The 27,947-nt window shown below is 45.7% G+C and overlaps 1 protein-coding gene and 1 non-coding gene across 2 annotated transcripts; both read right to left on the bottom strand.

The window, feature by feature from the left end:
* Positions 1–15: 15 nt before the first annotated feature.
* LOC110259104 (putative serine protease 47) lies at positions 16–18,579 on the bottom strand. Its single transcript, XM_021082417.1, has 6 exons — positions 18,406–18,579; positions 13,723–13,960; positions 11,841–12,024; positions 10,380–10,657; positions 7,960–8,120; positions 16–2,228 (listed from the first exon to the last, which is right to left on the bottom strand). Exons 1-6 carry the CDS (start codon positions 18,577–18,579, stop codon positions 1,911–1,913), a joined length of 1,353 nt encoding a protein of 450 aa, XP_020938076.1. The 3' UTR covers positions 16–1,910.
* Positions 10,108–10,200, bottom strand: MIR9844 (microRNA 9844). Its single transcript, NR_128531.1, is given in 1 exon segment — positions 10,108–10,200. It is a non-coding gene; the product is annotated as a microRNA 9844 (primary transcript).
* Positions 18,580–27,947: the final 9,368 nt, after the last annotated feature.

The raw sequence follows: 27,947 nt of genomic DNA, 5'->3' as shown, positions 1-27,947 counted from the left end.
CCAATTCCACCCCTAGCCTGGGAACTTCCATATGTTGAGAGTACACCCCCCCAAAAAAAAAGAAAAAGAAAAAGAATGAAAGAGAAATTAATAGAAATTTCATTCAATAGAATCAGCTGTAGCTCACATTTGACCCTTAGCCAGGGAATCTATATGCTGTAGGTGGAGCCTAACTTGACAAAAAATAAATAAATAAAATCAATAGTGGTTTAATGGATGATACACTCACAGAATCAGAGAAATGACCACTGTCCACAGGGTGGGTAAAGGAGGTTCCTAATTCCAGCGGCAGCATGACTGGAGCTTGTCTGAAATAGAGGCAGGTGCTGGGCAACCTTTGCATATGATATACACCAAGGGGAAGCCTGCCCATTGACAACAGGGAAAGGCTCAACCCCAAAACCCTCAACATGGAACCAGAGCATTGGCTGAAGGAACACACTTGACAGAGGCTGTGGGCCGCCTAGTCTGGGTTCTTCTCCTTACCAAATCATGGTATGTTTCTCTAAGAACAAGGCAAGGAGTAACCCTTTTCTAAATCACAGACATCATATCTTAACGATACAGCTCTTACAATTGTGCAGCCAATGTGCTTTGTTTGAAGGGCATTTTTAAGTGGTGGGTATGGAGCAGTGTGTTCCAGAGAGGATTTGGGCCATCTGGCTCACAGGTGACCTCTTGCCACACAGGCCAAGTGACACATCTGTAACCAGGGTGATTTCCCAGGCACTGCCTGCCTTCCTCAGATGGCAGGGATGCAAAGGGTTTGAAAGGGGGCACAGAGCACAGAGCCATCACCTACGGTCCCCTGACCGCCTCTGCCTGGGGGGGAGCAGCTTCCTGCTGTCACAGAAGCTATTGCTAGCACACCAGTCATTGGAGGAGTTCTGGATCCCCAACATTTTCCTACTCAGCAGCAGGCAGGAGAGAGCAAGGATGGTCCACGGATGTAGCTAAGGGTCCTTTTTTTAGGGGAACTTGCTCATTTTCAAGAGGTGCAGGTACAGCATATGGCAGTTCTGAGGCTCGGGGTCAAATCAGAGCTGCAGCTGCAGGCCACCACAGCCACAGCAATGACAGTTCTAAGTCTTGTCTGTGACCTACACCACAGCTCACAGCAACACTGGATCCTTAACTTAGTGAGCGAGGCCAGGGATCAATCATGAACGCTCATGGATACTAGTCAGGTTCATTTCCGCTGCACTACAACGGGAACACCTAGAGGAGAGTTTTTAAAGAAACAGCTAAAATGAGGTCACTAAGGTGGCCCCTAATACAATATGACTGGTGCCCCTATAAAAAGGGGAAATTTAGACCCAGAAACACACAGAGGGATGCTGATGTGAGGGCACAGGCAGAAGATGGGCATCTAGAAGCCAAGGAGAGAGGCCTCAGGGCAAACCAACCATGCGCATATCTTGATCTCAACAGTTACTTGATACATTCTTGTTGTTTAAGCCCCATTGCCCATGGGATTTGTGATGGCAGCTGGAGCTGACTGATATACTCTCTCTGAAGGCCTGTACACTCCCACCACAGGATGGAGCCTGCAAGTGAAGACACCCTCTCTGTCCCCAGCTGGGCTCCACCAGCATCCTCACCCCTGCCTTCCTCCTGAGACAGCTTCTCTGCCAGGGCCTGTTTCCTTGTCCAGGGAGTCAGACAGTGGACCTCAATGGAAGAGGTACGGATGGAGGTCAGGAGGGGCTGTAGGGCCCCAAGGCAGGAGCAGGAGGAGTCTTTCATTTGTTTATTTGGGATTGCAGGCTTGGTTTGTGGGGTGGCCACTGTTGGACGGAAATGCCAAGATGGGGCCATGGAAAGCTGATGGAGCTGGTGGGGGAGGGGCCGCAGTTTCCAGAGAAGAGACTGGACTCTGAGGCAGAGACAGGAGCACAGGAGCTGGCGGGTCAGCACCAGGCCTGCCACGGGACCCGGAGCACAAACAGCAGCAGGGTCCAGGTCTCTGAAGGCACAAAGGCTGTGCCAGGCCCAGGCGAGCCAGCAGCCTGCAGAGACTGGGATGGAACCTGGGTGTGAGGAGGAGGGGCCATGGGCTCAGGGAGGGGTGTGCACTTCTGGATCTCGTCAATCCAATGGGAGAAGTAGCTGACATTGGTGAAGATGCTGGGGTAGGTGGGATGTCGGCAGTCCAAGCCCCAGCTGGCCAGCCCCACCAGAACCCATGAACTGAGGAGGTCACAGACGAGGGGCCCCCCGGAATCGCCCTAGGAAAGAGAGGGGAGTTACTGTGAGCAACTGAGTTAGGTCAGAGGAGTCTCTGCCATCTACGGTCCCTCAGGTGGACTTCTGGGAAGGTCCAAACACCAGCATCCCACAGCAGACCAGCCTGTTTAAGCCATGCAGGGAGGCAATGGCATCATGTTTAGGAAGCCCTGATTGACCCTCAGGACAATCACAGGTTTCAATCTATGATCATATGGACCCCTGTGCCCAGAGACAGCCTGGATATCCCTGACAAGGCACTGTCCAAGGAAGAGAAGGGACAGCTACACCCACAGTGCCCAAGAGAGTTGGTCTGGGAGTGGAGCCTGGCCAGCTCAAGCCCCTGCAGACCTCAGCTCTTGCAAGACCCTGGGCTGCACCAGCACACCCCTTACCTGGACCCTCTTCATTTTTCATTCATTTAGTCATTTGGTTTACTTTCAACACCTTGGTTGAGCAATTTCAGAAGATGCCCATACCCTGGCCTGGCGAGGCAACCTGTATTGCTCAGGGAGTCGGTGGGGGTTAGAAAGAAATCTGCTGGGACTTACTAGAGTTCATGCTCTCAGGGCAGGGCCATCTGGTTGGAAATCTCCTCATGTCATCAGCCAAAGGGAGGGTCTGGTCCTTGTGGCTGGGGTAGAGGGGCAGGGGCCTTAGTCACGCTTGCTGCTCCTCCACTTACCCATCCAACATGTGCAGCAAGCAGCCAGGAAGCCTCTGCCCTGGGCACAGGGTCTCCTCCTTTGTGGTGCTTTTGTAAATAAGCCAACCAGCCTGCCATTGGCAGATGTGACATGTGGAAACAAGCCATGGAAGGGTCAGGACAGGAAGGGAAGGGCACTTCATCAAGTGGAGGTGAAAGGCTACTCTTCTTGCACTAGGAAACACAAGGTAGAGTTTCCAAGCGGGAAACAACTGAACTTTCTGAAGCAGGAGCACTGGGAGGAGTAAGTGCAGACCAGGGAAGGAGGGATATGCCAGGTGGGTGGGAGGAAGAGCAGTGACATGTGGGGAGTGAGGAAAGTATATGGGACGAGGGGTCTCAGGGCCTATGGCAGAGGGTAGGATTTGATCCCCATGGAGAACTGTCTAGGTCATGTCTAGTGCCTGGATCAGTCCAGTGCTGTGTGGAGAATGAACCAGCTGGGAGGCAGCTACAGGAGAGATTACTGATGGAGAGGGGCCAGGTGGTAAGAACAGTCAGATTTGGAACAATAGTTTGAAGCTGCCTATAGGACCTGTCAAATCTGAGCCTTTCTGTCATTAACCATGGGGGGAAGTGCAGAGGGATAGAAGCAGGCTGAGCATGGAGCCCTGGGGCCCAGCATTTAGAGGTGGGAGGGGAGGGGACCAGGCATAGAGCAGAGCATCTGGTGAGTGCCTGGGCCCAGGAAACAGGAGGGAGACTTGCTTAAGTGCCAAGTGAGAGGAGGACTCAGATCCACAGGCGGTTCTGGTGAGACAAGCTATTGGGGATGGTGGCCTTGAGGTTTTGGATAGCAAGCTGGGGACACTCCTAGGTGGAGTGGGTTAGATTCAGGACTGTTGGGAGGAGTCTTTGGGGGAAGGGAGGTAAAGAAACTGAGCAGTAGATGGTGCGCATTTACACAGGAGCCGTGGAAGGGGCGTCAGAGGACATGGAGCAGGAGAGACTCTGGGCATGGCAGGGATGGAACTTGAGGCTGAGGAGAGAGGGAAGACGCTGGGATAGACGGTGTGTAGGGTTGTCAGGACGAATGACTCTAGTCTGATTGGCTGCTTTGGGGTTCTCAGTGAAACAAGCAAGATCTCCAGCTGAGAGGGCGGGGTGGGGGAAGTGGCAGGTTGAAGGAGAGCGAAGGGTACATGGTGTGGTGGCCAAAAACACCCTCAGAGATGCCCATCCTCACCCTGGAACCTGTGGCTATTAGCTCATGTGGCAAAGGGGACTCTGCAGCAGTGATGGAGTTGAGGATCTTGAGCTAAGAAGGTTTTCCTGGATTCTCTGGGTGGTCCAATGTAATCAAGATCCTCATAAGGAAAGAGAGACGCAGGAGGTCAGAGTCAGAGCAGAAGATGTGACGGAAGCAGAGGCAGAGGTGTTGCACTTTGAGGACGGAAATGCTGTGAGCCAGGAATGAGGGTGGCCTCTAAAAAGCTGGGAAAACCAAGAAAACATTCTCCCCTAGGAAAGCCTCCTGAAGGAACCCACCTGGCCAACACCTTGATGTTAGACTTTTGACCTCCAGAAATATAAGATAAATTTCCGTGGGTTTAGCCATTCACTTGGAGGGGATTTGTCACAGCAGCTCCAAGTAAGGCACCTTCTTGGGAACGTGCCATCATTACTTCAGCCCTTCCCCTCTGTGGTCCCCACCTGGGGTGGCCTCAGCCCTCTGCACGGTGGACCCCCTCCCAGCTGTGTGAGGCCAGTGGAAGGCCTTTCCCTGTTCACTGCAGCCCTCAGGGATTCACACAGGGGACCCATGCAGTTGCGGAAATGATGACGGATTCTGAGTCAGGCTCCAATAGCCTCCTGACCCTGGAGAGCTCTCAGAAGGCAGGAGAGAGCCTCCTCTGGGACCATCTGTTCTGCTGCATCCACTTTTCTAGGGCAGATGTCGGTACAGCTCTCATAGCCTCAGGGGGCGCCCCTTGAGAGGTGGTGATGCGACTACACCAATAAATTTCCTCCAAGGTTAACTGCGCTACCTGACTTTTCATTATTGTTTCTATATTCTTTAAGGTGGACTCTGGAGGTCTTTAAAAAATTAAGAGATGTTCCCATTGTGGTTCAGCAGGTTAAGAGCCTGACTAGTACAAATGAGGATGCAGGTTCAATCCCTGGCCTTGCCTAGTGGGTTAAGGATCTGGCATTGCCACAAGCTGTGACATAGGTCCTAGAAGTGGTTCAGATCTGGCATTGCTGTGGCTGTGGCAAGGGCTGGAAACTGCAGCTTCCATTCAACCCCTAGCCTGGGAACTTCCATATGCTGCAGGTAGGGCAGGAATAAAAGAAAGGAAGGAAAAGGAAGGAAGAAAGAAAGGAAGGGAAGAAGGGAGAAACCCCAAATCTAAGGTATCACATGAAACGTGAGCTACAGTTTGCACTACTGTAGATACAAAGCAAACCTTGCGTGTGCACTCTTGCATGTGTATGCATGTGCATGCATGTGTGTGTGTGTGTGTGTGTGTGTGTGTGTGTGTGTGTGTGTGTCTGTGTTGGGCAGGGCCGGAGCAGTGAATTCCACCTTCAGCAAGAGGTTGGGTCTAAGCCAGGTACAATCCAGAGAGAGGGAGGCAAACCAGGTCAGGAGACTGGAAGCCAAAACTTGTTAAGTACCTACTGAATGCCAGGCACAGTGCTGCATTTCTATAGGAACCTTCTTCAGTGGAGGCCATGAGCAATTCCATTTCATGGGTGAGGAGACTTAGCTAAGGCCACAATCCCAGTCAATGGAACCAGGTCTGTCTTGCCCCACAGTCTGAGCATTGAGTGCCTTGGCAGGCTCTCTCTCCTCAGACCTGTTTCTGGACCCCCTGTGCAGAGGGAGGGGCCCTTGTGGGGAGAGGTGGGAGCCCCAGGTTGGAGGGTGGGGTCCAGAGCAGGTGACATGGCAGAAGATGAATCTAGGTGGAATCTCTCAGTCAGGCGGTGGTAGGTGAAAGGGGAGGCAGGAGGGGGGTCATTTGCTGGGACTCCCGAGTGTCCAGCTCAGGAGAGAAACCAGCGGAAGAGTGGGGTCGAGGGGCACTACGAATATCCAGCAGGTGAGCAGACACAAGGCTCTGGCCTTGAGCTCCACTGGCATAATTCCTGCAGGAGAAGGGAGGTGGACAAGGCTGTAAGGGAGGTCCATGGTGACAGCCGGATGTGGACTGGGCAGGGTGGGGGCTGAACACTTGTTCCACTTCTGGGTGGAGCTGGCTCTGTGAGGAGGCCAGACCAGGCCAGGCAGCTACAAATCTATACTACTGTTTAAGAACTGGGAACCAAGAAATATGGGTCTGCCTTCTACCAGCAGCTCACTGGCCTGCCATGAAGATATCTATCCATGTGGCCTTCTCATGGGCTAGGCTAAAGTCACAATCCCAGTCATCTTGTCCCTCCTGTGTGCATCTCCTGGGGTGCCAAGGCATAGTGCCACAAACTGGGTAACTATAAAAACAATGCAAATGTATCCTCTCACGGTTCTGGAAGCTGGAAGGCTGAAAGCAAGTGTCTCTGTGTCTAGCCCTCTTCACACAAGTCATTGGTACAGGGCCCACTTGAAATTTACAATGGTCACATCTCAAGATCCTTAACTAATCACAGCTGCAAAGACTTATTTCCAAAGAAGGTCACATTCTGAGATTCCAAATGGATACAAATTTAGGGGACACTATCCAACCCCCTACACCACCCTTTCAACAATCCCATGAAGGAGGCCTCAGACTCCTACACCATGAATAGACACAGGCTCAGATGGTGAAAAGACCACCCAAGGGCAGAGCAGTGCCTCTAACTCCAGAACCCTCACCCTCTGCCCTCCACTCCACGATGCCATCTGTGTAAGAGCTTGGCACCCAATGCCAGCTCAGGGTGCTGGGCCCTGAGGGGATGTGGTGAAGGCCTGGAGGCCAGGTGAAGCTTGGAGTCAGAACACGCAGGCCCTCCTTATTTTACGGGAGTGCTTTCCCTCTTTGGGCCTGTTTGCCCACTTCTAAAATAGGACACTACAGAGAGTGGATAGACATCTTCACAATTCAACAGTACACTCATGTCTGGAATGTACATAATAGACACATGTACCAAGAGCCCCTAAAGAAAAAGACACAGGGGGAAAAAAACGGAAGGTAAATTAGGAAGAAGATATTCAACGGCAATAAACGTACGGAAGTATATTTCATCCGTCATCAGGAAAATGCAAACCACAATAAATCATCACCATTAGGAAGGATGGAAAGTGCCAAGTGTTGGTGAGCTTGTAAACTCTCAGCCACTGCTGGAATGTGTGGAACTGGTGCAACCCCTCCGGAGATGTTTGGTAACATCTGCCAAAGCTGAACATGCAGATAGCTTTTAATCTAACAGTTCTCCTCAGGGGCTTCTGTGAAATCAAATAGAAAACCTCTGGAAGTGAAATGAAATGAAAAACTTGGAAGCTACAAAATATCCATCGAGAGCAGAACTGCCCATCGAATTCAATTCACACGATAGTGTCTTGCAGGGCAATGAGGCTGAACAAACTATACCTACGTGTGACAGTGTGGATGGACCTCACAAACATAATGTTAAGACGTGAAAATCTGACAACTGGAAATAAGTTCTACTTATGGAAAATTCAGAATCTAATATAAAGTGTTAAGGTGAAGATGAGAGTTTCCATTGAGTGTTGGTGACAAGAAGGGGAGAGGAGTGTTGGCCACCTGGGGTGTAGCACTGTGAAAGTTCATCCAACTACACACGTAGGGAAAGAGTATGAATGCCTTCTTCTGTATGTATATTTCAATAAAGGTTTTAAAATATGCCTCCAGAATAGATGCTGCTGGAGTGTCCTGCCAGTAGTAGATGTCCTCCTGTGCAATGGGCTGAGGAAGGGGCTAGCCTGGGGGACACTACCAAGAGATAGAGCCTGGGAACATAGGTAGAGGGACGAAACAGAAGGTACCAGGGGTCTCCACAAAGAGAGTGGAGGCAACACAGCCTCCCACCATGGAAACTGAGGCCCTGAGAACAGGCCAGGGAAGAAGGGAAATGACCTCACTTACATGGCAGATGGCCTTTCCTGTAGAGAAGTCCCCAACACACAGCATCTCCTCATACACGGAGAAGTTCTTGCTGAGCCTGTGTCCATATACCAGATTACAGAACTGGTTCTCAATGAGGCCCACCTTAGCCTCCTGGAGATGGAAGGGTGTGGGCAGAGGCGCTGTGAGGATAAGAAGGAAGTCAGTGAAGTTTGCTAGAGCTTAGCTACAGGCTCTTCTGCCTTACTGCTCACCACCACCCCTGCATCATAGGGTTTTCTCAGCAAAGCTGAGCTTTCAGCTCTCTATCAGTCTTCTACCTATGCCTAATAAGGCCTCCCCTGTTTCTCAAACTTTTCCAAACTCATCCTATTCCCACCACCTCTCTCATAGCAATAGACCACACCACTCGTAGTCCATAAAGAAAAAAGGCAAATCCTACCAATGCATGCCAATCACTGATGCTTAGCAACCATTCACCAACCCACCTACCCTCTCACAAACCATCCTTTCCACTTCCATTTGTCAGTCATTACCTTTCCTTCCCTCCACTAATTCCTCCGTCCATCATCTACCCATCTTGTCTCATGCCCCATTCATCCACTCACCCTTCCATCTATCTGCTGGCCTATCCATCTTTGGATCTATCTCCCCATTCTCCCTCCATCAATCAATATATCCACTCTCTCCATCCCTCTTCCCACCCACTCAACCATCTTCCCCTCCAGGCACTCATCTTCCCTCCTATCCATCCCCCATCCATCCTCTCATTCAATCACTCATTTATTCATCTGTCTTCAGGTTAGCTATTGTTTAGACACTAGTGATAGAGGGGAACATTTTTAGTTGGGGAAACAGGGTAAGTGAAGTAAATAAGTAGGATTATTTAGCTCTGAGAAGTGTGGTAAGGAAATACAACAGGGAAATGTGACATTATGCATTGCCTGTTTTAGGTTTCACATCAAGGAAAACTCTTCAGAGGAGGAGCTGAGTTGTATATCAAAGAAATGAGTCACCCAGATTAGCAGGGAGAGCCTGTGAGGCTGGGGAAACAGCCAAGGTAAAGGTCCTGAGGTGGGGACAGCCTCAGGATATTCAAGGCAGGAAGGGGCCTGGTGGCTGGGATGGCGTGGGTGAGGGTGCAGTAGGAGCTGAGCAGAGAGGAATGGGGGCCAACATTGCACAGGGCCTGAGAGCCAAGGTAGGACATTTGGACAGTTTTCTAAGCATAAATGAGAAGGCACTGAGGATAAAGAGCAGGGAACTGGCACAACACCTGCTTCAAAGCAAACACTCAGGCAGTTGTGTGGAGACTAAAGTAGGGCACACAGGGTGGGAGCTAGCAGACCAGTCTGGAGGTCCATGCAAGAACGGGTGGTCTACAGGACCAGGGTGGCAGCATTGCCACCTACCCCGCTGCCAGGCCCTGGGGCATAGGCTGGGATATTAAAACAAGAAAGACAGAGTCCCTGTCCTCAAGGAAGAACCAGACTGTGTGTGTGTGTGTGTGTGGTGTGTGTGTGTGTGTGTGTGTGTGTGTGTGACAATGCTGGGGACCTGGTTGTCTGTCCTGTGGTTGGGGATTGTTACTGATACACTATTGAGAAGGGCCAGCAATGCTGGCACATCCCACCCAGTGAAGACAGGGTCTGATCAAAATCTGATCTCCTATCCTGAGAAACACCTACCAAATTACAACCTTACAAATAATTGCAAATACACATTCTTTTCCCCCTAACTCTGCCACATAAGCTTGTGCCAAACCATAAACACTCTTTTCTTTAATAAAGACTCTTACTCATGAGTTTTTGCCTGCATTTCTTCCCTTTCAATCTTAGAAAAACACAAACTTTTTCTGTGTTACTCAGTTCACCTAATAAACCCACAAAGTAGACAGTTGACCTGGGTTGGGAGAAGAGCAAAGTGAGGTTCAAAGAGTGAAACACTCTTAAGTTGTAGTCATTCTAACTTGACCTTGGAGGCTCACAGGTCAGAAGTCATAAATATGTTTTCTTTCCATTTTTCCTAAGTGCCTCCAATGGGAAATCTTGGTTCCTCAGTGGCCTAGAAGGGGCCAGGCCCCAAGCAGGACCTCTGAGTTGAATCAAGTCATCTTAGATCTATAGTTGATTAAAGCCTTGAAATCAAGAAGCTGACAGGTTCCAAGAACCTGAGTTCTTAACATCCAACAGTCAAAGATTCCCAGATTTTCAGAGCTTTGCACTTAGGGAACACTGAATTTTAGAATCACACACTTTCAGAACTAGAACCAGAATGGTTCAGTCCTCTGGAAATGAGGCACAGTGGACCAAGGTCCAGCGGTTGTTTTGCCTGGGCACCCCTACTTCCCTCCTCCCCTCCTCTGTCCTCCTTCCCTTCTTCCTCCTCCTCGCTTCCCCCTTATCTGCCCTCCCACCCCAGCCTCTCCCCTACCCCCTCACTTTCCTCGTTGAGCATCCCCCAGCCAGTTATCCAGCAGGATGCATTATTAAGCAGCTGCAAGCCAGGGGCTGGGAGGCAGGCAGGGATGATGTAGGAAGTGAAGTTCACAGGAAAGAGCAGCTGCAACATGGCTATGTCACTTCCGAAGGGATGAAGCTTCTCAAAGTCTGGGTGCATGACAATCCGGCTCACGGACATCTCCAGGGTGTGCTGAGTGTGTTCAAACAGCTGCGTGCTTCCTAACAGGACCCGGTAGTTCTCTGGAGCATGGGATTTTCTGGAGGAGGAAGAGCATGCTGTCACCATCATCCCTGAGTGTGGGCTAGGTCTCTTCCCCTGCATATTCATCTAACTGCTGACATCCACCTGGACCCCTGCACCCCCCATGGTGCCAGCCTTGGTCTCTGCATTCCTAAAGTTCAGGAGCACTTCTTTCTTGAGACTGATATTCTACTTACAACCTCAGACATATGGTTTCTCCACCATATCCAAGAATCAGAGGAGCATTGAATCCTTGTGCTGGAAAGGTCTTTGGTGGGCTCATCAAATGAAGGCCCTTGGATTGTTTACAGGAGATGTTCTGGATTGATCCCAGCTCTACTTTTACCTTCCCAAGGCTCCTACAACCCACCTTATGGCCCCACAATTTTCCTGACCCCTCCCTTCTTTAACCACCTTCCTGCCAATAGCTGTTTCTCCGCTCAGTTAGAAGCACTTGCCAAAGATCTGTAAGGTAAAGGAGCAACTGAGTGTAGGAAACAGAACCTTGCATTTGCCCTGAACACAGCTGCTCCCGTAGAGTAGGTGCTGATCAGATTCTGAGCTCCCAAAGCTCCAGCTCCCAGACCTGGGCTGTGATGTTCCAACTCCCTGGGGATGCCTCCTCATCTGTTCACAAGCTGGGCACTGAGCAGACCCAGGAGGGCCAGGTGTGTCAGACTCCTGAGCAGCCACATCACTCTCCCAGGGTGCCCCATCTCCCACCCGCACAGCCTGGCACCACATCTCCCACATGCACACTAGTGACCATGATTCCTCCTGGGCACACAGTTTTGCAAGAGTAAAAAGTAGAGCCATTCAGCTGCTCGCCAGACATGAGGTCCCATGTCCCTGCCTAGACTCAGAAACCTGGAAATGTGGGGACCTTGAGAAACTGTGATCTGAGATTGGTCCACACTGCATGGCAGCCAGAATGGACACTGCTACTCTTCTGGGGCACATCTGTGTTGGGAGACAGGCCCAGGGGCTGAGGGCAGAGTCTGGGGAGGGTCTGGGAAAGGGAGCCAGGAGGACAGTCCAGGTAGAAGGTACACAGGTCAAAGGCAGGAATGACATGGACCTGTGGGCCACAGACAGCCCCAGAGGAAAGCCCAGAGGAGCCGGGGTGGGACACCCTCACCCTCATCCTCCATCTCCTCCCTGCCAGTGCCTCTGCTGGCACCCTAGGAAAGAGGACTCACTTGAGAAAGCAGTGGGCAGCAGAAACCAGCCAGCGGGAGTTGATGAGGACAGCTCCACAGACATGCAAGCCCTGGTACATCAGGCTGGCCTGCCATGGCCACTGGCCAGCCACCACATCCTGACCACCAGAGATCCGCCACATCACCTTGGGTTTCCCGCACGCTGTGGAGACTCCCCTGCCACCTACAATAGAGACATGGGTGAGACCCCAAATGCCACTACCAGGGAGGCCCCCTCCACTTCACAGATGGGAAAACCAAGGGCAAGTGTCCAGTGGCCTGGCCAAAAGGACACGGCTGCCTGGACTCTGCCTTTACCAGCTGCCACTGAGAATTTGACAGCAGAGCACAATGGAGCAGGCTTTCTGAGCATGAAGGCCCAGGGCTGTGGTGAGATGCCAAGGGTGACCAAAGGTGGCAACAGCTCATGGCAGCATATCCGCTGAGCTGGACATCACTGAGGCAGTCTGCCAAAGGCTGGCCATGTGCCAGGCCTTATTTCCCTGAACTAACACACCACAACAACTCAAGGTCTCCGAAGTTGCCAACATTATGCACTCAAATCATAGCTTCTAAGGGCCGGTGCCCCTCCACTTTGCCCCAGTATCTTAGAGAAGCAGATCTGCAGGCAGGAGTCTGGGGTGATGTGTGACCATGGAACTTAGCAGGACCCCATGAGGCCCTCCCCTAATAGACCCCCACCCATGTCCTCTGCCTGCCTTTTGTCTGTAGAAAACTTTAGTCACAGAGTACATTTACCTGGAGAAGTGGAAAAGTGCAGGAAGAAAGGAAAATAGTCAAGCAAAGCAAAATAATATTTTAACGATTAAACAGAGTAAGAATATTTAGCTCCTCCTCAAGGACTATAGATAATATTCTGAGCCATGTCCTTGGAAATGTTTTGCAGATACTGAAACCCCACCAGGTGGAAGAAGTTACCTATATGCTGCACACAAGCACATAGACCCAAACAAGGTGGAACCAGAAGGTGGATGAGGTTGACTCCCAAGTACCTCACCACCCACCAATCCGAAGAAAGTCTACAAGCTGATCAAGCCCTGCTCTTTGAACCTCACTCAGCCCTCGAGGTGGGGGCACACAGCCTTGAGGCTGTTACCCCACTGTGGCCCCCTCTGCCTGGCAAAGCAATTAAGCTGTTCTTTTCTACTTCACCCACAACTCTGTCTCTGAGATTCAATTCAGAGCATGTCCACAGAGACTGAGCTTCAGCATCAACCTGGGGAAAGTCACTCCCTGCCTCTGACTCAGGATTCTCCATTTATAAATAAGAGGGGTGGGCGTTCCCTGGTGGTCTAGTGGTTAGGACTTGGTGCTTTCACCACTACGGCCAGGGTTCAATGCCTGGTCCAGGAACTGGGAATCCCACATTAAGCTGCGCCAGCAGCGGAAAAAAGAAATTAATTGATTAAAAAACACTCTATGCAGTGGCCAAAAAATTAAATAAATAAGAGGGAGTGGGCTAATGAAGACAGCCATGGTTCTAGGACCCACACCTGAGGGCAGGGGTGAGGCCAGGGCCCCTAGAGCAGGCATCCTGCTCTAGGGCCTGGGCCCCAGGGACTCAGGGCTCCTCACTCAGCAGTCCTGGGCTTTCCTCCACCCAGCCTCAGGCGGACCCTGCCAGTGCCCACTTGCACAGCCCCACAAGGGTCCTGGGGCAGTTTCCATCCCAGAGGCCCCTCAGTAGGGGTCCTGTGACCCACCTGTGTTAAGGTGGTCTCTGGGCTGCCTGGTTAGATGGACCTGACCGCAAACAAAAGAAGAGGTTCAGTGACCCTGGGCACCAAGCCCTGGTCACAGTCAAGCCCCCTCAGGCCCTGCAGGCCCACCTTCTCAGCCCCACACAGAGGCCCCCACGCACCTGTGGCTGCCCAGGCCAATGGCTGTGCTTCCGGAGTCAGAGGCCCACCCTCCACCGCTCGCACGGCTGCAGGAGCTGGGCCGGGGTCGGCCCAGGACCCTCGCAGGTTTAGGGTGGTGGTGGGCGACCATGGCGGCAGCAGCACCAGCTGCAGCCAGAGGAGGGCGGCAGGCTGGCCTCCTACTTGCGAAGCCTCGCCTCTGAGACCATTGTCAGTGTTGTGGACCTGGGCCTGAACCTGGCCTGACTCAGCCCTGGGCCTGGACCCTGCCCCCGCCCTGGCCAAGGCTTTGACCCCGCCCCCACCGCGCCTTGACCCCGCCCCAACCCAGCCTTGATCCCACGTGACCTTCCTATTAACTTTTTTTTTTGTCTTTTCGCCATTTCTAGGGCCGCTCCCTGGCATATGGAGGTTCCCAGGCTAGGGGTCCAATTGGACTGTAGCCGCTGGCCTACACCAGAGCCACAGCAATGCGGGATCCGAGCCGCATCTGCGACCTACACCACGGCTCACGCGACACCGGGTCCTTAACCCACTGAGCAAGGCCAAGGATGGAACCCGCAGCCTCATGATTCCCAGTCGGATTCATTAACCACTGAGCCACACCGGAACTCCCCTATTAACTTTTAAAATAACTCCACTGAAAAATTATTTCTATACCATGAAGTTCCCGTATCACAAGCGACGTTTCAATGATTTCCAGTACATTTTTCTTCACTCATTTGTTTATGTTTGTATTTAAATCAATCTTCTATTTTGGGAGAGTTTTAGATGTATGAGTAAGTTGCAAAATAATACAAAGACTTTGCGTATCCCCCTACCCAATTTCCCCTCTTGTTAAGGGTGTAGGTTGCAGACACGGCTCGGATCCCACGTTGCTGTGGCTCTGGCGTAGGCCAGCGCTACAGCTCCGATTAACCCTAGCCTGCGAACCTCCATATGCCGCGGGAGTGGCCCAAGAAATAGCAACAACAACAACAAGAACAAAAGACAAAAAAAAAAAAAACTCAATCCATTAGCTCTCTTTTTTCAGTTTTTTTAAAGTTTAAGGCATAGAGCTTAATGATTTCACTTACATACAATCATAAAATGATCATCACAATAAATTTAGTGAACATCTATCACTCATATAGATACAAAATTAAAGAAATAGAAAAAAAATCACTCATAAATTGTTGAGTGCCTCTTCAGGCAATCTATGAATTGGTTTTCAGAGTCAGAGCACCAAGGTTTGACTTGATGTTTCCTTTCACTTCTTTATCCATCAACCCAATTTTTTGTCCCTCAACCCACTCTGCTTCCTATCTGGCTCTTAACTTACTTCAACAGAGGCTAGACTTTCTGAACAAAATTCACAATTTATCATCTGATAAACACTTCTGTAGTGATGGTGCCATGGAACAAAGTATTTGAAATTAGGATCGTCTCAGCAGATCCAATATGTTCATGGCTGTAGGTATATAATTCCTAATGAAGAAGTCCTTGTGCTCCAACCAATATCCAGCAGGACCAGCCTAATATTCCTTTGTTCTGGAGAGCCCCAGTGTATCAAAAACGTGGTTGTGCAGCCCACAAGTCCAAGACCAGAAATTATTATTGTTAAATATTTAACTTTTTCCCTGTAAATAATTTAATATTTTAAACTAATAATACCTTCTCATGGATCACAATCCAATTGTGCAAAATGGAATATGCAGTGTTGAGTCATGCGTCCTCCCACCTCTTTCCCCTGTCCACCCAGTCCTCTTTCCCACAGGGAACTAGTGTTTATTTAAATCCTTCCATAGATGTGTTATGCAAAGAATTTAGAATGCAATATATTTGCATTTTTTAAAATGCAGGGTTTTCTCTGATTAAAACTTAATATATTTTCAATACATTTGCAGATGTTTACAATGACTCTCTTCTTACATTAACGAGATTCCTTTCTAGATGGGAGTAGACTTCCAGAACAAGAATTTCTACACCCCTTAAAATCAAAAGTTTTGGAAAGAATAAGATGGTCAGGTGTATTTAATTAAAATAGTAAGTACCCAAATGAATTAGAACTTCAGGTAAACAATATGTTGTGTTTTAGTATAATCATTTCCCATTCAATATTTTGGACATAGTTTTACTGAACATTTTTTCATTTTTATCTGAAATTTATTATTAAACTTAGATCTCGTACTTTATCTGGCAACTCTTCAAAAAAAAGTATAGCACAGTAAACTAAATTTTAATTACTCATTGTAAGAATCCTTAACTGGATTAAAGATTCTTGAATGTGCCACTTGGCTCCAATAGAAGACACCCTAGTTGCACACACACACACACACACACACACACACACACACACACACACACCTTCAGCCTCTTTTGATGATATGGGATTTGGAAGAGCTATCATTCAGCACTGGGTTTATGTGTCAAAATGAAAGAGTATTTGTGTTTCATAGAAGAAGATTGGTAGGAAATTGGTCAAGGGAGATGAGAGGTGAAGACTTCAGAGGATTGCAAGCAAATCTCTTGAATTTCAAGCTTTACTGTCTGCTAAATGTTTCTTGCTCCTTGCAAAAAAAAAAAAAAAAGTTGCATGCAAAATGGTGGCTATTGAAGAAAGGCATTGAATTTTGAAGCCAGGCCCAGGTTCTTTCCTCTTCTTTCTAACAGTTGTGTAGGAAAGGCATTTCTAAACTCCTGACCAATTTACTTGTGATTTCTAAGGGTTTTTTTTTCTAACTCTAAATTTGAAAATGGTATATGTTTGGTACTTTCAGAGAGTGTTTTCTTGGCCACTTGAAGGGAGTGACTTACACAGTGTTCATCCATTTTAATATTTCCAAGGCATTTAGTGGTCTGCAGTACAGAACTGTCTTCTTACAGGTTCTCTCTCTCTCTCTCTCTCTCTCTCTCTCCCTCCCTCCCTCTCTCTTCTTTTAGGGCTGCAACCTCAGCATATGGAAGTTCCCAGGCTAAGGGTTGAATCATTGGAGCTGCAGATGCTGGCCCATGCCACAGGCACAGCAAAACAATGCTGGATCTAAGCCACATCTGCGATCTACACCATAGCTTGGGGCAACACTGGATCCTTAACCCACTGAGAGAGGCCAGGGATTGAACCCAAGTCTTCGTGGATACTAGTCAGGTTCGTAACTTCTGAGCCACAATGAGAACTGCAACACTTCTCTCTTTCATTCTCTTTGGTAACTATTCTGTGTACTCTACCTTGACCTTAGCTGAGAAGATGAGGTGAGAGCAATTCAAGGCAAATCATGGTGAACTTTAAAAAAAAAAAAACTAAGTGTTGAAAAAATACACAGTTTGGAGACATTTCTCATGACTTGAGCATTTATCATGGAAAACTTTAAATTATTAACCAATAGCTTCATATTAGGGGAATAGTGTGGCAAGATAATGTACCCTGGCACTCCAGAAAGGCAGGTTTCCTTGTTGCTTCCTCCTCTTGTCTAGTCAGTCAGTAGTTAATAAACGATTCTCACTCATGGCTCTGACACAGAATTTCAATGAGTCTTCTCTGGACTACTGACATAAAAACCTGCAAAAACTTGTGAAAAATTATCCAGTTCCAATTCTATAATCACTTTTGTGCTATATCAAAATCCTAGACCACAGATATAATCAAATTAGTCCAGATGTAACTTGGGGAGACAGACAACAGAAGGGCATAGATAAAACTCCTTTGGACAATGATGTCTGACTATTCCTGCAAGAAACTGGGGGTGTGGTATTGACTGCTGAGAAAAAAAAAATCTGTATATGGATCACAGACCTCCGAAAACACATGATATTCTACACAAGCATGGAATATTAGCGGTATGGTGAGATACAATGTTTGTGTCTTGTAGAATGTTCAGTCTCTGAGCTTAGAGCCTTTGGTGGTGTTAGATGTGAGGGATCTTCAGAGGTATTCTATGCAGTAGAAATGAATGACCAGTGAAAGAATCTGATGATTGAAATTTCTTTGGCAAGTATAACAAACTCAAGTCAGTACGTTGATTCCACTACTATTTTTTTTTCCAACTGAAATTGTGTAATATATTCCTGAAAAGTAGGAGGGGAGAATAAAATTTGGGAATGCTATGTCAACTGGAATTGACCCAAACTGTCAAAACTTGCTCAAAGTTACAACAAAAACACTGCAAAGGCAACATCTATGAATCCACATCTATTGAAGAACCCCCACGTATTTAAAAAAAACTCACTAAGTAAAAACATTATAGCAGAATCAATTCATTTGGAAAAACTCTAGGAATGGAGGAGCCAAGAGACAGTAGCTCTTAGAGTGTTTCTCAGGTCTAAAATTCTTCACTAGAATTGTTCTTTAATGGAACTATCAGGCTTGCTAGGAAAAAGCATCTACTATTTCTGGGGAGAAAAAAACTAAGGAAACCCAAGAAACTGCAGCCCAAAGGGCGTGAAAGCACTTGCCCCAGTTTGAAGATACTGTGCTTAGGCTGGTGCTCTCCAAAACTCTTTCACAAGGGTCATATCTAAATGAATGGATTTCACGTTTGCAATTTTAAAATCCCAGGGGCTCATCTCACAACCCCTAGTTTTAAGAAGAGAGGACCACAAAAGTTCTGAGAAGACCTTGCCATAAAATCTTCCCAGGGGATCCCAATCCTCCGTTGCTTTCCTCTTTCATAGCAACCTCCAAGGACAGCTCCGCAAGGCCCCACCCCTGCACGCATGCGCACACCCACTAGGGGCGGGGCTCCCCGCATGCGCACCACTGTCCTCCAGCTGCTCAGAGCATCTGTTGAGGCCTGACCGCTTGGGAAGCCAGTAACACACGTGCCAGCGTGGAGGGTGGGGTTCCAACGGTCATCCCGGCTGGGGGCGGGGCCAATCATGGCAGCATTTAGAATCAATTATTTGAAAGCAGAAGTAAGGAAAACGGACTTTTCACCTCTTGGGTGTCCTGCTGTGCACTCTGAGTCACTCTGTGGGTTATTTGTGGCCTTGTCCAAGTGAGTTCACCACCGCCCTGTGCCCCTCCCCCACCGCCACCAACTGGAGCTCGGTGTCCTGCAGTGTTTACACCAGGGTTGTTGGCACCACTGTGGAGCAGGTTGCATGAAGGCTTCAGTGATTTCCGGCCTACCATGAGGCAGGTGAATAAAATGTGTGAACGATTAAACGGGTGCCAGTCTAGTGTTTGCATTCTAAAGCGTATGAAAGCTAGAAGGAAGGTTTTCCAGTTTGAGAATGCTCATCCAGTTCACAAGAAATAGCTCAGGACACTGGAAATTGAGTGGAAAATGAATAAAGATCTATTGTACATCCTCATAGTTTCACCAGTGTCTTCCATTTTAACATAAAAATGTCAATCAACACATGTTCAAACTGCATATTATTGTCAGTGATGGGGGCAACTTTGCTGAATCTAACAATAAGCATTGATTTGTAGTCTAATACTCTCAAGAAATGACAGAATTGGAGTTTCCTCCTGGCTCAGCTTGTTAAGGGTCCATGGTTGTCACTACTGTAGCTTTGGTTACAGTTGTGACAGGCTGTTCATTCTCTGGCCATAGACATGCTTTGGACTGGCCATGCCACCAAAAAACAAAAACAAAAACAGATATCCTAGCATAGATTGGCAAGTGATGCAAGAGTTCAATAACAATCAAGAAATGCATTAGGTAAGAATCAACTGGGTAGGAGACAGAAATAAGATGGCTGAATAGAAGGACTGGAGATCAATTTCTCTCCTAAAAACAACAAAATTTACAACCAAATGCTGAGCAATTTTCAACCAAATGGACCAGAAACTTTCAAAAAGATATCCTATTCCAGAAGACAAAGAGGAGGACACATCAAGAGGTGGTGGGTTGATTACAGGATATATGCAACCCCATACCTCCCGGTGGGAAGATCCACAGACAGGAAAGTAACTGGTTCACAGAGACTCACCTACAAGAGTGAGAGTTCTGAGCCCCACATCAAACTCCCATGCCTGGGGATCTGGCACTGGGAGAAAGAGCCCCTGGAGCATCTGGCATTGAAGGCCAGGGGGCTTGTGCACAGGAGCTCCATGGGACTGGGGGAAATGGAGACCCCATTCTTAAAAGGCACACCCAGACTTTCTCATGCACTGGGTCCCAGGGCAAAGCAAAGTCTCTATAGTAATCTGGGTCAAACATGACTGCAGTTCTTGGAGGACCTCCTGGGAAAACAGGGTTGAATGTGGTTCATTGTGGGGGAAGGACATTGGAAGCAAAGCTCTCAGGAATGTTCATCAGCAGCTGCCTTTCTCTGCAAGTGGCCATTTTGAGAAAATCTGGCCCCACACATCAGTGCTGAGAAGCCCCAGGCCAAACAACATAGTTTTGGAAGTCCTAGCCACAGCAATCAGGGAAAAAAATAAAAATAAAAGGAATCCAAATTGGAAAGGAAGAAGTAAAACTATCGCTATTTGCAGATGACATGATACTACCTAGAGAATCCTAAAGACTCTACCAGAAAACTGTTGGAGCTCATCCATGAATTTGGCAAAGTCGCAGCATACAAAATTAATACACAGAAATCAACGGCATTGCTATACACTAACAATGAAAGAGCAGAAAGAGAAATTAGGGAAACAATCCCATTTACCATCACAGCCAAAAGAATAAAATACCTAGGAGTAAACCTACCTAAAGAGACAAAAGACCTGTCCTCTGAAAACTATAAGACACTGATGAAAGAAATCAAAGATGACACAAATAGATGGAAAGTCGTACCATGTTCTTGGATTGGAAGAGTCAATATTATCAAAATGAGGGCATTCCCGACATAGCTCAGTGGTTAATGAATCCAACTAGGAACTATGAGGTTGCAGGTTTGCTCCCTGGCCTTGCTCAGTGGGTTAACGATCCGGCGTTGCCGTGAGCTGTGCTGTAGGTTGCAGACGCGGCTCAGATCCCACGTTGCTGTGGCTCTGGCGTAGGCCGGTGGCTACAGCTCCGATTCAACCCCTAGCCTGGGAACCTCCATATGCCGTGGGAGCGGCCCACGAAATAGCAACAACAACAAAAGACAAAAAAAAAAATTATCAAAATGACTATACTACCCAAAGCAATCTACAGATTCAATGCAATCCCTATCAAATTACCAAGGACATTTTTCACAGAACTCAAACAAAATATTTTAAAGTTTGTTTGGAAGCACAAAAGACCCAGAATAGCCAAAGATATCCTGAAAAAGAAAAATGGAGCTGGAGGAATCAGGCTCCCGGACTTCAGACTCTACTACAAAGCAACAATCATCAAAACCATATGGTACTGGCACAAAGACAGAAATAGATCAGTGGAACAAGGATACAAAGCCCAGAATTCAACCCATGCACCTACAGCCAACTAATCAATGACAAAGGAGGCAAGAATACCCAATGGAGAAAAGACAGCCTGTTCAATAAGTGGTGCTGGGAAAACTGGACAGCCACATGGAAAAGAATGAAATTAGAACACTCCCTAACACCATACACAAAAATAAACTCCCAATGGATTCAAGACCTAGATAGAAGACCAGACACCATAAAACTAGGCCAAAGACTCTCTGACATAAACAAGAGCAACATCTTCTCAGATCCACCTCTTAGAGCAATGACAGTAAAAGCAAAAGAAACAAATGGGACTAAATGAAATTTAGAATTTCTACACAGCGAAGGAAACCCTAAACAAAACTTAAAGACAACCCACACAATGGGAGAAAATCTTGGGAAATGACTCGACTGACAAGGGCTTCATCTCCAAAATGTATAAACACTTTCTGCAGCTCCATACCAAAAAAACAAACAAACAAACAAACAAACAACCCCATCAAAAAATGGGCAGAAGATCTAAACAGACAGTTCTCCAAAGAAGACATACAGATGGCCATGGTATTTAGTTCCTTTTAACGGCTGAGTAATGTTCCATTGTGTATATGTACCACTTCTTCTTGATCCACTCCTCTATCGATGGACATTTAGGTTGTTTCCGTGTCTTGGCTATTGAAAAGAGTGCTGCGATGAACATTGGCGTACATGTGTCTTTGCGAGTCATGGTTTTCTCTAGATAGATGCCCAGGAGTGGGATTGCTAGACCAAATGGTAGTTCTATTTTTAATTTTCTGAGGAATCTCCAACCTGTTTTCCACAGTGGTTGCACCAATTTACAATCCCACCAACAGTGTACTAGGGTTCCTTTTTCTCCACACCCTCTCCAGCACTTATTGTTTGTAGACTTTTTGATGATGGCCATTCTGGCTGGTGTAAGGTGATACCTCATAGAGGTTTTGATTTGCATTTCTCTAGTGATGAGTGATGTTGAACATCTTTTCATCACTGTGCCACAATGGGAACTCTGGGAATTGTGTATTAGTGCATGTGTTTCTTATGGTGGTTTTTCAGGAATTTTGTGGTTTGGGGTGTGTGAGGGTAGGTCTATGACTATTTTATGGGACTGGTGATATGCTGTATATGTGCAGATGAATGGATTGTGTGGGTTGTGTGGTGTGAGGTTATTATGAATTTGTATTTTGGAAGATGACTCGAGTTATTTCATTGTAATTATTTAGGAATGTGGGATTATGTATATATAGGCAACGTGAAGCTTTATGTGCATTTGAGGGTACATGGTGGTATGTTTCCATATATGTAGTGTGCTGGGTAATTGTGGGTATATTTGGGGCTTGTGGTGAGAAACATGTTTGTTGAGTTTCTGTGTGTATTCAAGGAGCATAGCAGATTGGATGAATATTTTCTATGGTATCTATTTGCATTTTTCATTAGGAGGTTATTTTTGTACCTGCAAATTTTTTTTGCATTAATGTAGTAATGGAGTTATGTGTATGCAGAAGAGTGGCAGAATTGTATTTGTACTGGAGGTATGTGGTATGGTTCTATGTGAATATTTAGGGGTGTGGAGGTTTGAGATGTGTCCTTTGGGACTTTCAAGGGGTTTTATGTGTATTCATATATGATATGTTGGAGAATTGTCCTTGTGTCCAGGTGTATGTACTGGTTTATGTGTATGTCCGTCAGTGCATGTATGAATTCATGGGGTTTGGGGCTGTTGGAAACGTTCACAGTGGTTTCCCAGGATGCTGGGATTTTCATGTTTGGAAATATTTGGGGATTGTAGTGGTAATGTTGTATTCTGGAAATGCAAGGATGATGAATAGTGTTTGGGGGTCTGTATATATTTAAAGATTAGGAATATTCATGTGTGTGTGTATGGCCATGAGAGAGTAGTGGTCATGAAAGTATAGTAGCTACAGTTAAAGGATGTTGCTTTTCCCCCACTTAGTGCAATGATTATTGGACTTTTAGCTTTCATTCTATTAGTGTGGTGTATTGTATCTATTTATTTGCATATAGTGAACCACCTTGCATCCCAGGGGTAAATCCCGTGTGATCATGGTGTATGATCCTTTTTTTTTTTTTGCTTTTTATGGCCACACCCATGACATATGGAGATTCCCAGGCTAATCAGAGCTAGAGCTGACAGCCACAGCCACAGCAATGCCAGATCCAAGCCATGTCTGTGACCTACACCACAGCTCATGACAATGATGGATCCTTAAACCAATGAGCGAGGCCAGGGATCAAACTTGCAACCTCATGGCTCCTAGTTGGATTTGTTTCCACTGAGCCATGATGGGAACTCCCAGTGTATGTTCCTTTTAATATGCTGTTGAATTTTTTTCTATTGTTGTTCTGGTCTCTACTTTACCTAATTCTGCTCTGATTTTTGTTAGTACCTTCCCTCTGCTAACTTTGGATGTAGTTTGTTCTTTTTAAAAAATATTATTTTTCAGAGTTCCTATTGTGGCTCAGTGGTAATGAACCTGAGTAGTATCCATGAGGATGCCAGTTCAATCCCTGGCCTTGCTCAGTGGGCTAAGTATCTGGTGTTGCCATGAGCTGTGGTGTAGGTCACAGATGCAGCTCGGATCCTGCATTGCTGTGGCTGTGGTGTATGCTGGCAGCCACAGCTCCAGTTTGACCCCTAGCCTGGGAACTTTCATATGCCACAGATGTGGCCCTAAAAAGACCAAACAAACTCTCCACAAACTGAGTATAGAAGTAATAAAGACAGTATATGAAAAGCCCTCAGCTAACATCCTCAATGGTGAAAGTTTACAGTTCTTCCTCTAAGATTGGAAACAGGACAAGGATGCTCACTCCTATCATTCCTATTTAACATAGTACTAGAAATCCTCGCCAGAGCAATTAAGCATAAAAAAAGAAATAAAAACATCTGCATTAGACAGGAAGTTAAGATTGTCTCTGTTTGCACATGATATGACCTTGTAGATAGAAAATCCTAAGGTCTCCAACAAGTAAACTTGTTAAAACTAATCAACATGAAGTTGCAGGATACAAAATCAATATACAGAACTTAGCTTTTTTTCTATATGCAAACAAAGCAAATATCTGAAAAAGATACAAAGAATATAGTCCTCTTTGCAACAACATCAAAAACAGTGAAATACTTTGGAATAAATTTAACCAAGGGGGTGAAATTTCTATGTAATGAAAATTATATGTCATTGATGAAAGAAATGGAAAATGACACAAAAAATGGAAATATATCCCATATTCATGGTTAGAAAGAATAAAATTGTTAAGTTTTTCTATACCACCCAAAGCCATTTATAGATTCAACACCACTCATCTCAAAATTCCAATGACACTTTTCACATAAATTCAAAATTTATCACAAAAGTTTAGTAACCAAATCAATATGGTACTGGCATAAAAACACATACTTATACCAGTGGAACAAAATAGCTAAACGCACCCATGTGTAGTCAATTAATTTATGATAAATGAGCTAAAAACATACAGTCTCTTCAATAAATGGTGTTGGGTGACCAGATGGCCTTGTGCAAAAAAAGTGAAACTAGACTCCTATCTTACACCATACATAAATTTAACTCAAAATGTATTAAAGACTTGAAGTAAGACCTGAAACCACAATATAGGTGGTAAGCTCCTTGCCATTGGTCTTGGCACACCAAAAGCAAAGGCAACAAAACTAAAAATAAATAAATGGGACTATATCGGACTCAACAGCTTTTGCACAGCCAAAGGAACGACTGACAAGATGAAAAGGCAGCCTACATAATGGGAGAAAATATTTGCAAACCATCTATCTGATGAGTTAATATTCAAAATAAATGGAACTCATACTACTCAATAGCAAAAAATAAGTCATCTGATTTAAAAGATGGATGGAAGCCCTGAATAGACAGTTTTCCAATGCCAATAATCAATAGATACATGAACAGTTCTCAACATCAGTAATTAATTAGTAGGGGAATAGAAAACGCACACAAGAGGTCAACTTATACCTATTAGAATGGCAAGAATGTGTAAAAAGGGGAACCTCTGTGCACTTGGTGGGAATGTACATCAGTAAAACAACTATAGAAAACAGTATGGAGTTTCCTTTAAAAACTAAATATAGAACTATCACAATAATCCAGCAAACCCACTTCAGGATATTTATCAGAAGAAAAAAAAAAAACACTAATTCGGAAAGAGATGTGCACCCTTGTGTTCCCTGCAGCATTATTTACCATAGCCAAAATATAGATACAACCAAAGTGTCCATCAACAGATGACCGGATAGAGAAGATGTGATATATATAAACAATGGAATATTAGCCACAAAAAGGAAATCTTGACATTTGTGACAACATAGATGGACCTGGAGAGTATTATGTTAAGTGAAATAAGCCAGACAGAGGAAGACATACTGTGCAGTTACACTACCTGAAAAATAAATGAACAGACATAAACAGAGTTATAGATACAGAGTCCAAATAGGTGGTTACCAGAGGGGAGTGTGGAGGGGATGAGTGCAATAGGTGAATGAAACTAAGATGTACCCACTTTCAGTTACGAAATACATGAGTCATGGTGTTGAAATATACAGCATGGGAAATATTGTTACTATATTGTATTATCTTTGTATGGTGACAGATGGTAGCTAGTTTATCATGGTAATCATTTCTAATGTATAGAAATATTGAATCACGACATTATGCACCTGGAACTAACAGAGTGTTGTAGGACAATTATACTCCAATTAAAAATTTTTAATTAAAGAAATAAGTAACAAATGTTGGTGATGATGTGGAGAAAGGGAACACGTGTGCACTGTTGGTAGGAATGTAAATTCATAAAACCACTATAGAAAACAGTATATAGGTTCCTCAAAAAACTAAAAATAGAACTACCATATGATCCAGCAATCCCACTTCAGGATATTTACCTGAAATAAATGAAGTCATTGCTTCAAAGAGACATCTGCACCCCCATGTTCATTGCAGCATTATTCACAATTGCCAGAACATGGAAACAAGTGTCCATCAACAATGGGTGAAGAAAATGTGATACATGTATATATATATATATATATGTATAATCTTAAAGGCATTATGCTAAGTGCGAAATACAAATACCATGTAATGTCACTTATATGTGGAGTCTAAAAACAAGACAAAACAACACATACACACACAAACTGAGTTCATAGATACAGAGAACATATTGGTGGTTGGCAGAGGCAAGGGGCTGGGGTGGAGAAATTTGTAAAATGTATCAAACAGTATAAACTTCAAGTTATTAAATAAGTTATGAGTATGTAATAAGCCTAGTGACTACAGTTACTAATACTGTATTGCATATTTGAAAATTGATAAGAGAGTAGATCTTGCCCTTATTAGAGTTCCTGTCATGGTGCTGTGGAAACGAATCCAACCAGGATCCATGAGGTTGCAGGTTTGATCCCTAGCCTCACTCAGTGGGTTAAGGATCCAGCATTGCCATGAGCTCACAGATGTGGTTCAGATCTGGCTTTCCTGTGGCTGTGGTATAAGCCAGCAGCTGCAGCTCCAATTAGACCCCTAGCCTGGGAACCTCCATATGCTGGGGGTGTGGCCCTAAAAAGAAAAAAAAGTCCTTAAAAATATTGTAGCTATGTATGGGGATGGATATTAACTAGACTTATTGTGGTTATCATTTCACAATATATACAAATGTAGAATCATATTTTAATCTGAAAATAATATAAGGTTATAGGTCAATTATACCTCAATTTAAAAAGGAAAGTTAGGAGTTCCCATTGTGAATCAGTGGTAACAAACCTGACTAGTATCCATGAGTATGTGGGTTGGATCCCTGACCTTGCTCAGTGGATTAAAGGATCTGGCATTGCTGTGAGCTGTGGTATATGTCACAGATGCAGCTCAGATCCCATGTTGCTGTGGCTGTGATACAGATTGGCAGCTGCAGCTCTGAGTCAACCCCTAGCCTGGGAACCTCCATATGCCATGGGTGCAGCCCTAAAAAATAAATAAACAAACAAACAAATAAATAAATAAAAAGAAAGATAATAAAATTCTCCTGGTAGGGGGGAAAAATGTGCTTTCCTGCTGTTAGGAATATTCTACATCGTTCAGCTATTCTGCTCCTGACTAAAGAGGTCTGGAAAAAATTATATGTGTGTTTGCTCATAATGAAGTTAAAAGGAAAAAAATTATAGGCGTTCCATTGTGGCACAGTGGAATTGAACCCGACTAATATTCATGAGGATGCAGCATACAGTTAGATCTGCTTAGATATGTACGTATTGCTGTGGCTAAGGCTATATACACATTTGGTTTGGTGGGCAGCTGTATATTCCCTCTTGGGACATGCTGGAGGCCACCAGTAAATTTCCTCCCAGGTTAACTTTGCTACCTGAATTTTCATTGTTGTTTCTATATTCTTTAAGGTGGGCTATGGAGGTCTTTAAAACATTGAGATACAGTTTACATATAATAGTGTATTCATTTTGATATATGCATATATTGCAAAATGATAACCACGGTAAGTTTAGTTAACATCCATCAGCACACATAGCTATATTTTTTTTCTCTTTTCTTTTTTAGAGCTGCACCTGTGGCATATGGAAGTTCCCAGGCTAGGAGTTGAATCAGAGCTATAGTTGACAGCCTACGCCACAGCCACAGCAATACCAGACCTGAGCTGCATCTGCAACCTATGCCACAGATTGTGGCAATGCCAGATCCTCAACCCACTGAGCAAAGCCAGAGATTGAACCCGCATCCTCACGGACACTATGTCGGGTTCCTAACCCACTGAGCCATGACGGAAACTCCCAATTTTTTTCTTATGATGAGAACTTCTAAGATCTACCCTTTTTACCACTTTCAATTATACAATAGAATATTGTTAAGTCAACAG

The sequence above is a fragment of the Sus scrofa genome, unplaced genomic scaffold, assembly GCF_000003025.6.
Source record: "Sus scrofa isolate TJ Tabasco breed Duroc unplaced genomic scaffold, Sscrofa11.1 Contig8, whole genome shotgun sequence".
NCBI lineage: Eukaryota > Metazoa > Chordata > Mammalia > Artiodactyla > Suidae > Sus > Sus scrofa.
This window is presented reverse-complemented; position numbering and strand designations above follow the sequence as displayed.

Coding starts and splice junctions, on each gene's coding strand:
- LOC110259104 (XM_021082417.1), bottom strand. CDS start 18,579: ATGATTGGCCCCGCCCCCAGCCGGGATGACCGTTGGAACCCCACCCTC. Junction 8,121..10,379: donor GGGGATGCTCAACGAGGAAA/GTGAGGGGGTAG, acceptor TTATCCTCACAG/CGCCTCTGCCCACACCCTTC. Junction 2,229..7,959: donor CAGGAAAGGCCATCTGCCAT/GTAAGTGAGGTC, acceptor TCTCTTTCCTAG/GGCGATTCCGGGGGGCCCCT.